Source organism: Glycine soja, chromosome 5, assembly GCF_004193775.1.
Source record: "Glycine soja cultivar W05 chromosome 5, ASM419377v2, whole genome shotgun sequence".
Lineage (NCBI taxonomy): Eukaryota > Viridiplantae > Streptophyta > Magnoliopsida > Fabales > Fabaceae > Glycine > Glycine soja.
In genome coordinates this window covers 36494670-36511896 of record NC_041006.1, presented here as the reverse complement: position 1 = coordinate 36511896, position 17227 = coordinate 36494670, and the positions used below count along the sequence as shown (strand labels likewise).

Below are 17227 nucleotides of genomic sequence, written 5' to 3'. Positions count from 1 at the left end.
CATGAGAGATACAGTGAGTATATTGTATTGCAAGGTTGTTTGTAGTCTTGAGAGAAAAGGGGAGGGAGACAAAAAGGACTTTAATGAAGTCACCAAGGGAGATTTATTCAAAGTTTTATCTTACACATGCGCTTGAAATTTTCTTTTGATCTCTCTCACTTTTTTTTAAAGTTTAAAGCAATGGATTCTTAGATGGCAATACAAGTGTTTGCTGATATGTGTCTTACAGGAGTGAATTTTGTAATGGATTGCAAATCAGTGCAAGAAGCATGGTCTCAGACATACCAAGGAATAAAAAGCTATTTTCATGACATTAAGTGGTCTTACTCACACAAAGCATACCTACAATAGAATTGTGGATTGTTGAGCTAAATTAAAATTTCATGACATTATTGTAGCCCACTGTAACAAACTCACCGAAATAGCGAGAAATTTGTAGTGTCACTTTTCATGACATGGATTGGATACAGGAGTTTTCTAATCAATTACTTTCTTTTATTGACTTTGATGTGCAGGTCTTGACCAATGTTTAGTCATAATATTTCATTCTTAAAAGGAAAAGTAAACTTCTTTTTTTGTGATAATTAATTTTAAAGGCTTAAATATATTTTAATTTCCTAAAAATTAAAATTAATTTTTGAACTTTATATTTAGTTTCTAATAAAAAAATTATTGACTTTTGGTCCAAAACTGTATATATAGATAAATTGTGTGTAAGCTTAATAGATTTAATAATAATATGATAGGTTCTTATTTACTGGTATAAAAAAAAAAAGAAGCATGGGAGTAAAGCAGGGGAAAAAAGCAAAAGAGAAAGAATACATTTTTCAAACTTTTCAAACTCAACACAATGACACATGAAAGAATAAATAAGAAAACATTTCAACAAAAAATAATTATTTTAAATAAAATTGTTTTTACACGTGATCATTATAAGTAGACATGAATATTTCTATTTCTTTTCATCTCCTTAATATTCATTCTTTTTTTTGTCGCAGGTGTAATGCAGCAGAGGAAGTGAAACTTGGATTCATATGCTCAGGGACTGCCCAGCCCGTGAGCTGATATTATTTGGCAACAACTTCACTCTCATCCTCATAAGTCATAATGCTGTATCTGATGTTGGACCATATGGAAGGCTCGAAACAACAAATGCTTCCATGGACGACAGTGCACACCATTAACCAGATCACGACTCAACTGCAGATTGTTCGTAACATTGTTTAGGTGAACACGGATTAAAAAAATATTCCTTCTCTTTAAAAAAAAAATGGAAAGCATTCTTTCTCTTTTCTTTTTTATTCTGGCATCTTTCTCTTTATTAGAGTGACACCTTTATTTTCTTTTGTTTTCTTTTTTATTCTCTCAACATTTATAATTAGATGATAATATAAAGTTATTTTATATTATAAATAGATAACATTTTTTTATAATATTATTTAATTCTTTTATTTATGTGTATTATACACACTATTATTTTTGCAATTTGGATTTTTTAATCCTCTATCATTCTCAATTTATCTTCTTTTATTTTCATCTTTAAATTAATTTTTACTATTTTTTCATAAATAAATTATAAATAGTTAAATTATAAATTGTTCATTGGAAATTCAAAATATAAATTATACATTTGTTTGAATTTTCATTACAATATAATTTATATATTAAAAATTATTTATTATTTGAATTTTAATTATATAAAAATAAACATTTATTATGTATAATCCATAAACTAAAATATTGATTTTTATATATAAATATTATCACATAACTAAAATTTGTTGGATTCCTCGTTGATATTATGTTTGTGTATTTATTTGAATTATCATGGTTATGAATAAACAATGATTAATATGACATCCTTTGATAATATACGCCATTCTGTCATGGCTCGGGGAATACAAACTTGTCCCAAGGTGGATCTTTTCTAACTTAAAATCTAAATACTTCATCGTTCTTAATTTTATTTTTTGCATATATAGTTTCTTATTACGAGTTTGTAATAATGGCAAGGAGACGGATTTGTCACAGTTGCAAAAGTGTACTGCAACTGGCCTTTGAATCTCTCTTTCTCTGTATGGAAACTAACCACGATCAAAGAGAGGAGACGGAATTTTGTACACTCGTGCGGAATTCAACTAGCATATAAGTAGAGGAATTTTTTTAGACTTGCACGGGCGTGCGGATTTTTGCATGCTCATGTTATTATTGTTCAAAATCTTCTGCTCATCAGTGAAACGAAGGTTTCAATTGACATGCCAGTTGTTCCACATGGAGTTTTAGTCATTGCTGACAAGCATGCATGCGGTTTCTCATTATCTACGTAGTTGTTGGTTTTCTTTTTCATGTTCCAGGCAATCCATCTCTCAAACCTACTTGCAGATGAAATGTGAACCTTTGATTGAGAATGCAGCTATGACATTAGTTTCTCTTTCTTGTGAACCATTGTTGTTAGTCATATATATACATCTGTGCAATCTCTCATAAAGTTATGTCTCTCGGTCACCACTTATATCCTGACTCGATAAGTTTTCAAAATCTATCCTCTTTTTGATAATTTTGAAAAAAATTATTATCCCCATTTAATAAAAAAAAGCTCAAATATTGAATGTAACTCGAATTAATATATTTCTAAAAATAAATTAAAAAAGCTAATAGCAACAACACATGAGATAAACAGAAAATTAATATAATAATGTAATTGTAAGAAAATTGCATGTCTATATCATATAATTATTGTTTATACACAATTTTACTTAACTTTGAAAATACCATAATAAATTGAATAAGTTCCAAAAGCTTAAAGTAGAGCCCACCCATCATTATTACAGCTCAGTTCCCCTCCACCACTTCACACATAGATTAGATATATACACTTGCTCTTGTCCTTGCTTTTATTACTTTCTATTTCTTCAACATTTGTCTCTTCCTTCTCTACCACGTTTATATTCCTAGGTTCATCTTCATATTCATGTCCTTCCATCCACCGGGTCATGTCATGATTATGCATTCTCACATGGGCCGCCACAACTATAACCACCAGCACCACTCAAAAAAAAAAAGAGTAGATAATAATAATAATAATAATTATTCACAAAAAAAGAAGAAAAGAAAACCCATGTGAAAATGAATGGAGTGGCACGGTAAGGATCAATCAAGCGAAATCTTTTCCTTTTCTACCCCTAAGCGAACCCCGTAATACCCAACGTACCACTGCACGAACTTTCTGAGACCAGTGGCGAGATCAGTGGTGGGCTTGTACCCGAAGTCCCTCCACGCCAGGCTCACGTTAGCATGCGTGAATGGAACGTCGCCGTTTCGCGGCATTTTGATCACGTGCTTCTTCGCCTTCACCCTGAGCAACGTCTCCAACACGGAAACGAGTTTCCCCACCGGCACCGGCGAGGTGTTGCCGAGATTGTAAACCCTGAGCTGCGCGGCGCCGTGCTTCTTCCCGCCGCCGCCGGTGCTCTTCTCCGCCGTGTCTAGAGCGCCGAGGCAGCCCTTGACGACGTCGTCGATGTAAGTGAAGTCGCGCGCCACTTCTCTTTCGTCCTGCGTCTGGTACACGTCAATGGGCTTTCCCTGGAGGATGGACTTAGTGAAGAAAAAGTAAGCCATGTCGGGCCTTCCCCAGGGCCCGTAAACAGTGAAGAAGCGCAATCCGGTGAGGGAGAGTCCATAGATATGATTGTAGGTATGCGCGATGGCCTCGCCGGCTTTTTTAGTTGCGGCGTAGAGGCTCGCGGGCTGGTCCGTACGGTGGAGTTCGGAGAATGGGCTTTCATTATTGAGCCCATAGACGGAACTGGAAGAGGCCCAAACGATGGCGGGCTGGGGGTTGGAGGTTTTGGAAGCTTCTAGAAGGGTGACGAAGCCGGCGATGTTGGATGCCACGTAGGACTGGGGGTTCTGCATGGCGTAGCGGACGCCCGCTTGTGCTGCGAGGTGGAGGACGTGGGAGAAGGAAACGACGTCGAAGAGCTTGGCGAGCAACGGCGCGTCGTTTAGGTCGGCTTCGATGATGAGGATTCGGTGTTTCGCCAGGAGGTGTTGGCGGGCGCGTTTTAGGGAGGGGTCGTAGTAGGGGTTAAAGTTGTCGAGGCCGAGGACGCCGTCGCCGCGCTTCTTGAGGGCCAGGGAGCAGTGGGAGCCGACGAAGCCCGCGGCGCCGGTGACAAGCACCGACATGCCGTTGGGGCGGCGAGGGAGGGCGGAGTGGCGGACCTGATTCTCCCAGGCGGAGGAGAGGGGGAGGTGGTGGTGGTGGGTGGAAAGGGTGTAAAGGAGGAGGAGGGCGAGGAGGAGGAAGAGGATTTTGAAGGATATGTTGAGTCTGCGGAGGTAGCTGTTGTTACGCACCAGCTTTATGGTTTTGCTGGTGTCCGGTGAAGATGCCATGTTTTAATTTTAATGTTGCTGCTTTGGTAGGAACAAGAGCAACATCATAAGGAAAAGAAAGGCCTCTGTGACAACATTCATATAAATTAAGGGATACCAGAGATAATTGCCATTGCTTGGACACCACTTTCTTTTTCTCAATCCTTCTCACTACCACACACATGCCTGGACATTTAATTAAGTGCTCTATATATAATATGCTTCTAAACTACTTTATATATATATATATTAAGAATTATAAATTATTTTCAGTATTTCTTTTTATGTTGAGCTTTATTTTTTATACTATTAAACTTCTTTTATGTTAAGATTACAAAATCTCCAATTTTAAATTTACTTGCTTTTGACATTTATTTATATTAATATGCTTACTTTTTTGTCTAAAATATGAGTAATTCTTAAACTGTGAATACTCTACAAATGATTCTTTCAAAATATTTGTAACTTTTTTTATAGTTTTATTTTTATTTAAAATTGTTCGATCATTTGAAGCATATGAGATTACATAGGTGGTTAAGCCTTTCTTTTGATCGATGTTTACAAGGCAAATGTGGCTGCTACAATATCTACTAAGGTGTATGAAAAACCTTGGTGTTGGAATAGTGATCAAAGAATGGAATAATACTCAATGGTTAATTAATTAGGGAAGCAATCCAAATCTTATTTTTACAAAATTAAGTTTTTAAGCAAAAAGTTTGATGTTTAAATGTATATTTGAGAGTAATAAATATGTCATAAAATTAATTATTTTTCTCCAAAAGTAAGTTGCACACCTAAAAGTACTTTTTGAATTGTTAATACATCAATCATGTCCTGAATTTTCTTCCTTTTTAAGCTCGGTACCTTTCCTGTTGATTTTCTCTTTCAAAATCTGCATCGATGGTAACGATAGATAGTCACTATTCCATATTATATTCAAACAATTTCCACCCAAAAAATCAAATAGTTTTTTCATTTTAGAGCAGCATTATATTACGTACTATTATATAATTAAAGTCAAAGTCTATTCTCATTAATTTCATAAAATAAATGTAAAATTATCTAAATAATATATCGTGCTTGACCATTTCAGTGCTGCGACCCCCACTAACACACCATGTGATTAGATTATAAAGATACACAGCATTGTTGTTATTCTTTTCATTAATGCCGGTACCTCAAAGTATGAGGTACATAACATAATTTTATAATTATGTAATTTGCATCAGATGCGAGGGCAAACTATTCTCATTTCTCAATTTGCTGGAGAGACAATCGGGTCGCTGTCCTCCAATTTTTTCTGCTTTAACCCAAGAAATTAAAAGCCAAAGAAAGAGAATCACCAATAAATAAATAAATTAACTAATATATATATATATATATATATATATTTATTTATTTATTTATTTGTCCCTATTCCCTACCGACATAGCAGAACTCACAAATAGCGTTAAATTTTTAATTACAATAGGTGGTTTCTACTTAGGTGTCAGACAAATAGATTGTTTTCAGAAGACAGAGAAAGTTACGTGATATACTTTGGTGCAACTTGTGCATAGATTCTTTACAACATGTTTTTGTTACTTATAGGCATGAATTTCTTAAACTTAACAATACATGTGCATCTAGTGAATACATAGAGATTTATGGTGGTGATAAACAAGTTCTCTTAATTATAAATTAATAAACAATACTTAGTATAGATTAAATAACAATCTTAATAGTAGTAAAGATTGAAAGATAGTTACTTAAAAACGCAACACGCATCATATAATTAAGAATGAGTTGAATTAAATTGCTATCTTGTTAAACTCGATTTATATATAAATGATATAAGAAAAATCCATAGATCACTATATATAAACCCGACAAGAATAAAATAAAATTACACCACCTCATAATTTTGTGACCTAAAAATATCCCCATGGCTAAAAACTATATCATACAGAAATTGGGAAGGATATTTGTCACTTTCTTCTTTTTGGAAATTATTTTATTCCATCTCAAGTTTTGGCAGGAGTTTCCAGTGCGTAATAAATATTGTGACAGAAATCATGATACATAAATAAGTGTGTTTTAGTTTAGATATCATAATAAATTATTAAAATGATTTACTTTAATTTAATTTTTGAAAAATGAAATGAAATAAATTAGTAGAATTTATTTTTATCTAGTAATAAATAAATAAAAAACAAATGTTATCAAATAAAATATAGCTAAATTAAATTTTTTTTTGACATAATTTTCATGGAAACAATTATTAAAATTAAATAATTCTCCTAAGAGAATTAAATAATTATTAATGTTAATTAGTTATAGGCAAAAGAAGATACGTATACAACACAGAAAGAGAGTCGTTGATAAGAAAGGGAGGATAATGATAATTAAGAGGCTTGTGAGACACATATTGTCATTGTAATTAATATCATTAATTTTAATTAAATTAGTTTTAGTAACCTGTCGGGTGAGAAAACCTGAGGATTATTCATAGATCATAACTAATTACATCTATCATGCATAAAGGAAGTACAACCGGGAAGGGGATGATGCAAAGGTGGGGCTTTAATAATGGACCCAACCATGTGGTGTGGTATATATATATATATATATATATAGTGTATCACTGCTCTTTTCCAGTAGTGGAAGATCCCGGGAAGGGAAATGCATGCACAAGAAGTTCCCTATCCCATAGCCCATAGGCATAGGGTGCCTTTACAAAAGAAGATTGTGGTTGTTGATATGTCCCTCCTTTGTAATAATTATTATAATTTATATATATACAGTAAATTATAACAGTAGTAACAAAGTGTTCAAGTAGATGATATGAATTAAGAAAATAAAAACAAATATAACAGAGAGATCTCAACACAGTTTTATTATTTGAGAAAAACGTTTATAAATGAATATGGAAATAAGAAAAAAAAAACAGAAACAATTTTTTTTAATATTTTATGGACTTATATTAGTTTATTTGGTTTTATGAATAAAGTAAAAAAAATACCAATTTTATTAGAAGAGTTAATTAAGTTGAGACGTTATATTTATATATATGGTCTATTTATTGATAAAATAATATTACTACGTAAGCTTCTCCATTGAACTAATTCTTGACTATATGCATTGGTGATCGCTCATATATAGATGACTAAACTTTTAGCAAAACTGAAATAATCTATTTTTTTTTAACTTTATATGTGTGTTGTTCTATTTTCTTTTATCTTAATTTTTCTATCGAACGCTACCTATATTCAGCCCTTGTATTGAGATAAACAAAAAATATATTTCCAAACAAATAGACTTCTAAACTATAAAGATAACTTGTCATAATCTTATTCTGGAGAAATTATTATTTAGGTCATAATCATGATTAATCTTTACATGATACATAATCAAATATTACTAATTATTTTCTCTTAAATTCAAAAAATTAAATACATGTTATATAAAAATATTGATTGAGACCATAAATAAATAATGATTTAGAACTATCTAATCATTTGTCTCACATCACATATGCACTGTACAAAACAGTTTGAAAAGTGAACTAGATAATCAACATGTGTCATTCTAGATCTCGAACGGCTTAGCTTAAGTTTGTACATATGTCAGAATATCAAGCATTTTCTTGCTATACAGTGGGTTGAATTTATAGAATTTAGAATATGTGATTTTGAAGCATGCTAGAGCTTACTAGCTAATAATTCATAAAAAAATATTTTTCTTTTTCCTTCTGGCATATTAAAAGGTCCATATACAAGAAACTTAGATTTGAATCCTCTATAATTGAACTCTTTAAAGATATACAAATTAAACCAATCAATTTTCAAACTTCACGTAACTGCTTTAATTGGTAGAGGAGATTAATTTGTTCCTTGGACACATGTGTTGTTTAAAGACAGCAGGTGATTCTAATCCTTCTTTTTATTTGTCACATGTGAGTTGTGCTGAGAAATTATATTTATACAATAAATTAACTTATGCAACTTTTAATTATAAATAAGAGAGAAATAAGAAAAGAAGAGACAATATAAAAATGAGATAAGTGATAGAGAGAAAAGAAAACGTTGTATAATTTTTTACCTTTGGCGGCTGATAAAAAAAATTATATAGTTTTCTTGCATGAATACAATTAATTTTTGGCTGGACTTTCAAACAATTACACTATAGATTATCAAGATCTTACAAACAACATATGTCGCTTTAGGAAAAACAGTGTAAACTAAGATGTTTTGAAAATGAATAATTTCACGAAGAATTTTTTTAAAACTCTCATGAAATTCACAAAAAAAGAGGTTATTTTTAAAATAAATTAAGCTAAATATGTAAAAAAAAAATGAAAAGATTGACAAGAAGAGAAAAAAAAAATCGACCAATTAAGTAAAGTTTACCACGAGCTCATAGTCATTAGAAACAGTTAGTTGACCACCTCAAGCTTTAATTTGGGAAGAAAACAGGGATTCGGCTAATGCATGAAGATATTGATTTTAGTATCAAACATTTAGTTCTTCGAGATAAGATCCTGAGAGCTTGAATAAATTAAAGCCCAAAAATCAACCAAAGTGCGATGCATTTTGTTCTTTAGTTAATCATCCAATGTGTCAATATGATCCACAATTAGTGGGTAAAGTTTATACACAAGTCAAACCAAAATAAGGAATGTTATGCAAATTGAGGACCAGAGGAATAAAAAGTTGAAGTTAGAGAAAACAATTCCTTTTCGTCCTCTTTCTCCTTTCACAACATACCCGAAATGGAAATGAAAACATTAGACATTTCTCAAAATCATATTGAAATGAAAGACAAATGTGGCATTTCCATCGTGAAGAATATCATTTCCTTCACAGACACCTCATGTATAGGTTGCAGCGTGCAATGAGATATGGATGAAAACAGCAAGTGCGTGTGTGAGTTGGACTTGAACTAAGGTTGTTATTTACCGTCATGCACAAGTAAAACTGAAAATCTCACGTAATGTTATATTAATCAATAAATACGTTACAACTGTGGGGTAGGCTAGGTTACTTTCTAAGTTTGCATATAACCATTATTGACATTTGCTTTTTCAAAAGCTAGGGCTAGAAAGGAATAAAGATATGGTCGTTGCTCGGTAGAGCCATGAGAATTGACTTTACTACCCATTTGAGACTAAGACAGAAGAAGACATGGTTCTCCTCACAACTACGTCGTCCTCTTCATAGACATATCTATATAATTAATATACTTCAAACGACATGCATGCCTTTCTTTCAGAGCAACAAAGTCATACTTTTGGCCTTTCACCATCCAGTGGCCAATGGGGTTTAGTACTACCGAGAATCCGCAACTATGTATGTTCTGTTTGGCCCTTCATGCAGTTTAATTAATTTTTTTTTCTGGAGCAAAATTTATGTAGGGACGGCTTTATTGGAAATAATAATATACTAAATGCAATTCTCCATATTGTTTCCTTCCTTGCTTTTATATATATATATATATATATATATATATATATATATATAAGCAAGGAAGGAAACAATATGGAGAATTGCATTGACACTCAATTCATGAAATTATATCAAGTTGATGCCTGTTATTTATATGAGAAGAAAAGTGCAAAAACAGAAAATGCAGAAAAACAAAAAAAAATATATGATTCTAGATGGAGAGTTTGTTATTGATCCTGCTGAGCTGACATTCTCAATGATTTACTTTTTTGTCCTTTCTGCTTATGCACCCGTGTGAACTTTGCAGCTTTGTATTTGCATCCTCATTCATTTGATATTTTGACATTCCCCCACAAGCTAGAGCATAGTAAATGTCAATCATGCTTAGCTTGGAAATAAATGGAACAAAGGAAGGAGGAGGTAATGCCTTGGTGAAAAAGTCAGCTAGTTGCTCCTTGGATGACATTGGCAGCAAGCAAAGAACACCCTCTTGGATCTTATTGTGAACAAAATGACAGTCTATTTCTAGATGCTTAGTCCTTTCATGAAACATCGGGTTGGCAGCTATGTGCAAAGCACTTTGATTATCACAATATAGGGCAGGTGCTCTTGTACAAGTAATGTGTAAATCATGTAGCAAATATAGTAACCAGTGTAATTCACAAGCAGTGGTGGAGAGTGCCCTGTATTCTGCTTCGGAGGAAGATCTTGAGACTGTTTGCTGCTTCTTAGCTCTCCAAGAGATCAAAGATGCACCCAAGAAGAAGCAATATCCTGAAATGGCCTCCTTGAATCTAAGCAACCAGCCCAATCTACATCAGAAAATCCTAGCAGTTGAATTTCTGATTTTCTTGGGAAGAACAGACCTCGGCTAGGACTGCCTTTGAGGAATCTAACAACCCTACAGGCAGCATTGTAGTGGGTCATAGTAGGTTTGCTTAAGAATTGACTCAGTTGTTGGGTGGCAAATGTAATGTCAGACCTAGTGTTATTCAAGTATAAAAGTTTCCCAGTCAATCTTCTATAGGATGCTACATCATCATATGGTTTCCCTTCATCTTGATGCAGCCTAATTGAATGATCAAGTGGTGTTTTGGTAGGCTTAGACCTAAGCAGACCAGATTCATGCAACAAATCCAAGCAATACTTTCTTTGGCAGATTAAGATTCCTGACTTGGAGTGTGCAACTTCCAACCCAAGAAAATACTTCAATGTTCCCAAATCCTTGATTTTAAAACTGGAATCCAGAATTCTCTTCATTCTAGTAAATTCTTCAATGGAGTTTCCTGCTAGAATCACATCATCCACATAGATAACAAGAGCTATGAAACTTTTACCATTCTGAAATGCAAATAATGAGTGATCTGCATTGGATTGTTGATAGCCTTGACTTATTAGCAATGAAGTGAGATTTTCATACCACTTTCTGCTTGCTTGCTTGAGACCATACAAAGACTTAAGCAATTTGCATACTTGATTGGATTTGGAGCACTGGACACCTTGAGGAATAACCATGTAAACATCCTCATGTAAATCACCATGCAAGAAGCTATGGCTAGCAGAGTCCTTATTGTTGTAAGCTTAGCCACTAGTGAAAAAGTGTCAAAAAAATCTAGGCCTTCAACTTGATTGTAACCTTTAGCCACCAATCTAGCCTTATATCTTTTTATAGATCCATCTGCTCTATATTTCACTTTATATACCCACTTGTTACCAATGGCTTTACATTTTCTGGCAGATCAACTAGTATCCATGTACCATTCCTCTCAAGAGCATCCACTTCAAACTTCATGGCATTATTCCAACATTCATCCTCTCAAGAGCATCAACTAGTATCCATGTACCTCTGCCTCTGTGATCTCCTTATATGTTCAGTAGCAGTTTCTGCCATATGACCATATCTGGAGCAGTAGGATTCAGAGCAGGTTCAGAATCAGAGATTCCAGCTTCTGCAGGTTCTGGATGAATGGTGGTAGGTGATGTAGGTTTTGTTTTAGGAGTGGATGGTGGTGTAGGTTGATGAATAAGTAGTGTAGTGTTATTTTGATGATGTAAAGTGGATGGTGTGGGATGATAAGTCCAGGTGGACAAGGGTGAAGAAGATTTATATGGTAATATATGTTCATGGTGAGTGATATTTCTAGAAATGAAAATTTCCTTATTGCTGAGATCCAACAAGACAGCTCCTTTCATACCATGTTTATAACCAAGAAAAATGCACTTCCTAGCTCTAGGTGTAAGTTTTGTTCTATGTGAGTGCAGTGTGGATGCATAGCATAAGGAACAAAAAACTTTCAAATCATGTAAATTAGGTATTTGTTTATACTGAAGAAAATAAGGTGATTTATTTTAGAGCAGGGTGCTAGGCACCATATTTATTATGTAAGTAGCATGTAGAATGGCATAATATCAGAATTGCTTTGGTAATTTTGATCGGAAAAGAAGTGCTCTCCCCACATTGAGTACTTGTTTGATGAACTATGCCTTTTGAGGCATAAAACTGTGGCATTGCAAATTCAGGACCATTATCAGTCCTTATAGCCTTAACTCTTGCATTGTGTTGACTTTCAATTAATTTGAGGAAATCCTGGATATACTGCCTTACTTCCCCTTTTGATTTCAACAAAATAATCAATATAAAACAACTAAAATCATCAACTGTAGTCAAGAAATAAGAATGACCATGAATAGATTGTATGGAGATAGGCCCCCAAATGTCAAAATGAATAAGTTCATAAGGTGAATCTACTTTGTTTAAACTAGTATTATATGGTAATTTCTTGTGTCTAGCATAATGGCATACATCACAAACTGCTTTTGGATCAACAACAATAAAAGGAAATTCTAAATTCATAGAAATCATTCTAGAAATTGACAAGTGTCCTAGCCTAAAATGTCATAAGGCTTCTTCTGGTAGAATTTGTGTATCAGTTGCTTGAACATTGGAACAAGAGGCATGTTTGACATCAAAAACTAAGTGATATAGCCCTTCAAACCTTTCAGCAGAACCAATCATCCTCTGAGATTTCTGGTCCTAAATGAGACAAATTGAATCATTAAATGAGACAACACATTTTAAGGTAGAAACTAATTTTGACACTAAAATCAAGTTTAAAGAAAAATTATGTACATACAGTACATTTGTAATGAAGAAGCCAGGGGAAAATGTGACTGTACCAACATGTTTTGCAATTGAAAACTGACCATTAGGCAATCTTATGCTAATTGGTTTTATCTCATTAAAAGTCTAAAAACTCTTTAATAAAGCATATATATGATCACTAGCACCTAAATCTATGATCCAAGAGCCAAGGGAGAAACTATTAAAAGAGGAAGAGATGTAGATTTTACCTGATTTGTGATTTTCAGCTGGTGAATGACCAACCTGAGTGACCGTGCTAGCTTCGTTAGCTATGGTAGTAGAATGTTGATTAATACCAGAACCTTGAATCAGATTAAGCAGTTTCTCATATTGTTCATGTGTGAAACTTGGAGGAGCAGTATGTATTTCTCCATTAGTTGAGAAATCTCCATTCGAATATGCAACATCATTGCAAGCCTTGTTTGCCATTGAGGCATTTCCTTTTTGAAGGTGAAAAGGTAATCCATGCTTCCTGTAGCAAGTCTCCATTGTGTGACCATTTCTTCCACAATAGGTACAAATTCTCCTTGATCCCGAGTTTTGTATTAAACCTCTCCCTCTTCCTTGTGGCCTCTTATAATCAACAACATTTATAAGAGCCTTAGAGTCATCTCCAACTGCAAAGTTCCCTTGTTTTTCATGTAGAATAACCATAGAAATTTTTTTGTTCAGGCTAGGTAATGGATCCATTAGTAGGATCTGAGATTTCACTACAGAAAAATTCTCATTCAAATTAATCAAAAATCTTATAGCATAATTAAGAGAATGAAAATGTCTTGCATTTCTCATTGCAGCACAGGTGCATTTAACAGGACAAGAACAACATGATATAGGCATGTAGGTTTCAAGTTCTTCCCAAAGTATTTTTAACTTAGAATAGAATTCAATAACAGAGAAGGAACCTTGCCTGAGGTCGTATATCTCTTGTTGAATTTCAGAAATTCTGATATGGTCTCCTTGAGAGAATCTCTCCTTCAAATCATTCCAAACATCAACATCATTTTCCAAAAAATACTATGCTCTGGCCGATTGATTCTGATACTGAGTTCACAATCCATGAATGTACAATCATGTTGCAACGACTCCAAGCTTTATAACTTGGGTCAAAGCTACCAGGAATGAGTATACTCCCATCAATAAACTCAAATTTGTTCTTAGCACCTAAGGCGCGTCTCATAGAACGAGCCCATGCATGGTAATTAGAGCCATTTAGCACAGGAGTGACTGTTACAGACAAAGGTCCATCTCCTACATGAACATAATACAGGCTGGAAGGATCTTGCGATGGATCTGCAAGACCACCTCCATGATTGTTGCCGGAACCACCTGGACGAGCCATCAGAGTTATGCAGATAGGGAGCTAGACGCTCTGTGATACCATGTTAATAAATGAATATAAAAGCAAGGAAGGAGACAATATGGAGAAATGCATTGACACTCAATTCATGGAATTACATCAGGCTGATGCTTGTTATTTATATGAGAAGAAAAATGCAAAAACAGAAAATGCAGAAAAATAGAAAAAGAAAAAAAAAATAGATGATTCTAGATGGAGAGTTTGTTATTGATCCTGCTGAGCTGACATTCTCAATGATTTACTCTTTTGTCCTTTCTGTTTATGCACCCGTGTGAACTTTGCAACTTTGCATTTGCATCCTTATTCAATTGATATTTTGACATATATATATATATATATGTTTAATTGTTGTAGCAAAATTATTTCCTACTATATCCTTGTCTTTATAGGGTGTGATATTTGGAGTTAAGAGAGTGTGTTTGGGATTTCTTTGAAGAGATCAAGGAAAAAGGAAGGGTAAATAAGAAAATGAAGAATTAATTGAATTATAAAAATTATTAACAATAATATCTTTTTTAAAAAAGGACTAACAATAATTTATTGTTCTGTGTAGGTTGTATGTTAAATGGGCAAAGCCGCAAACCAAGGCTCATATATACCCATGCCACCTCTAAAATCAACCAAAAGCGGACAATCATTATATATATATATATATATATAATTTAAGCAAGAAAAAAAATCAAGATGATGTTGATTAATATGCCAAAGTTTATTAGGAATTAATTTTGTTGGACTTTTTTTATTTATATATTATAAATTAAAATACACAACTTGGAGAAGAATATTCTTAATTATTTTTTCCATTCTCTTAATTACATATTTTCAATATTTTTTCTGTTATTCGATCTAAATGTGCATTCCACACACTACTTGCACAATTTGTCAAGAAAATCTCTCAATCATTTCAAATTATATTCTTTTATCCTTATTTGTATATTTTATATTTTTTTGTTATTTTCTATCCATTTAATACACTTCTTATTATTTAATATAATATTTTATTGATTTTTTTAAAAAGAAATACTAGTTTACTTTAATCTATTTCATTTATTAGATTTTAATTATTCATTTTGATTAACTTGTGTTTATTATATATTGTAGTGGTTCTAATTAAACACTATTGGAACCGCAAGGAATAAAACAATTAAAAAATAATGGGTAAGATCTTTTTTAAAAGTTAGAAATGAAAGTGTTTGGAAATATTTAGGATAGTTAAACTTATATTTTAAAATAGTTTTAGCTTGAATTTATATCATAATCATGACAAATGTTGAATTTGCTTGTTTACTATCTTAATTAATTTGATAATCTGGTATCATTTTATTTTGTATTTCTGAATTTATTGTTTTTTATCGATAATAATTTAAATATAATTATATATGTTTGTTACAAATTTTTGAGTTTGGTTCCGTTTGAAATTACAAATTGAATTTGTTGTCAAAACAAAACCAATATTATAAAAAAAAAGTTACACCAACTACATCGGTTGCCAAAAAAATCCATGTAGGTATTTATATCCACAACAATTTTCTACAAAACTATTTTCTAAAGCGCATTTTCTACCTCAGTTTTAGACAAAATCATGTGAAAAGTAACATTTTACATTGATTTTTTTCAAAATCATCTTTGAAAATGTTGAAGTGAGACATTTCTGATACAATTTTTATAATAATTTTAAAAAACAACCATCAAAAGCCTTTGACTTTCAAAGGCGGTTGTTTTAACATTGTTTGAAAATCATCATTGAAGCCCTTTTAAAATTGTTGTTAATTTTTTTTATAATAGTATAATCAAACATATTTTATCTTTATGTCTTGATTAAATTTCAATAGTTTGTTTTTATCAAATTTGCCAATGGTTATTTATTACAAATCTAAAATATAATTTATATACTTCAAGATATTTATTTATTATAAATTTTAATTATATAATAAATTGAAAATAAACACTTACCCTAAGCAACAAACAAATTAAAATGCTTGCTAAATATTAAGTATAATGGATTAACAAATATTTTCTACCAAATATATCAGTACTCACTTAGACTGAACTTGTATTTTTGCGTAATAGGGATGAAAGCCCCGTGCTTACAAAAAGAAAAAGATCCAAGGTTAAGTCTAGGCTAAGCCTATAAAATTAGAGAAGAAACAGCTCGACAATGCAACAAAAGACAGAGAACTGGGTCACACCATCTGCCAGTTCTCTAGAACCGACTCATCATCCAACCAGTGAAAATATTTGTTCAGAGTCAATGATTTAACTGCAGTTAAATGAGAACCGATTTAAATAAAATATATATTTTTAAATATTTTAATATAATATTCTAGTGATATGGGAAAAAAATAATATAATATGTATAAATTAATAATAATAAAAGTAAATATTACTTAAAAGGATCATAAGTTATAAAAAAATTCAAAATCAAAACCATGTTGTTCTGAAAGTTTTTTTTTTAAGTTTTAAGCGAAATTGGTTAATCTATCAGATTTCACTCGTTTTAAAACTATGGTAAAGACCCACCCATCATCTTCTCCATTGGTACACTACCAGTGCTTTTCATTACAGCACCCATCATCTTCTCCATTGATACACTATCAGTGCTCTTCATTACAACACCCATCATCTTCTCCATTGATACACTACCATTGCTCTTCATTACAGCAAAAGTTGGTCATCCCATGTTCATTTACTTGCAGTCTATGTCCTACTGCTGTTCTCTTATTTTTATTTTGAGTTCTGTTATTGTTACTGATAAATTATGAAGTTAATATAGTTTTATCCTTTTAAGTTTCAAACATAAATTTTGATTTAAAAATAAATTCAAATTCTATTTTCATAATGGGTACGGATTATGAATCAGGAACATACAATCTTAAAATTAAAATTTCTCAAAGCTACAAAGATATGAGTACAACCCAAAGTCAA

At 32.5% G+C, this 17227-nt stretch overlaps 1 protein-coding gene across 1 annotated transcript; it reads right to left on the bottom strand.

The window, feature by feature from the left end:
• Positions 1 to 2677: 2677 nt before the first annotated feature.
• On the bottom strand, positions 2678 to 4581 carry LOC114412882 (UDP-glucuronate 4-epimerase 6-like). The gene has a single exon (XM_028376976.1). The coding sequence runs from the start codon at positions 4399 to 4401 to the stop codon at positions 3151 to 3153; it is 1251 nt and encodes a 416-aa protein (XP_028232777.1). The 5' UTR covers positions 4402 to 4581; the 3' UTR covers positions 2678 to 3150.
• Between the last annotated feature and the right edge of the window lie 12646 nt (positions 4582 to 17227).

Excerpts from the sequence above, each read along its gene's own strand:
- LOC114412882 (XM_028376976.1), bottom strand. The coding sequence starts at position 4,401 with ATGGCATCTTCACCGGACACCAGCAAAACCATAAAGCTGGTGCGTAAC.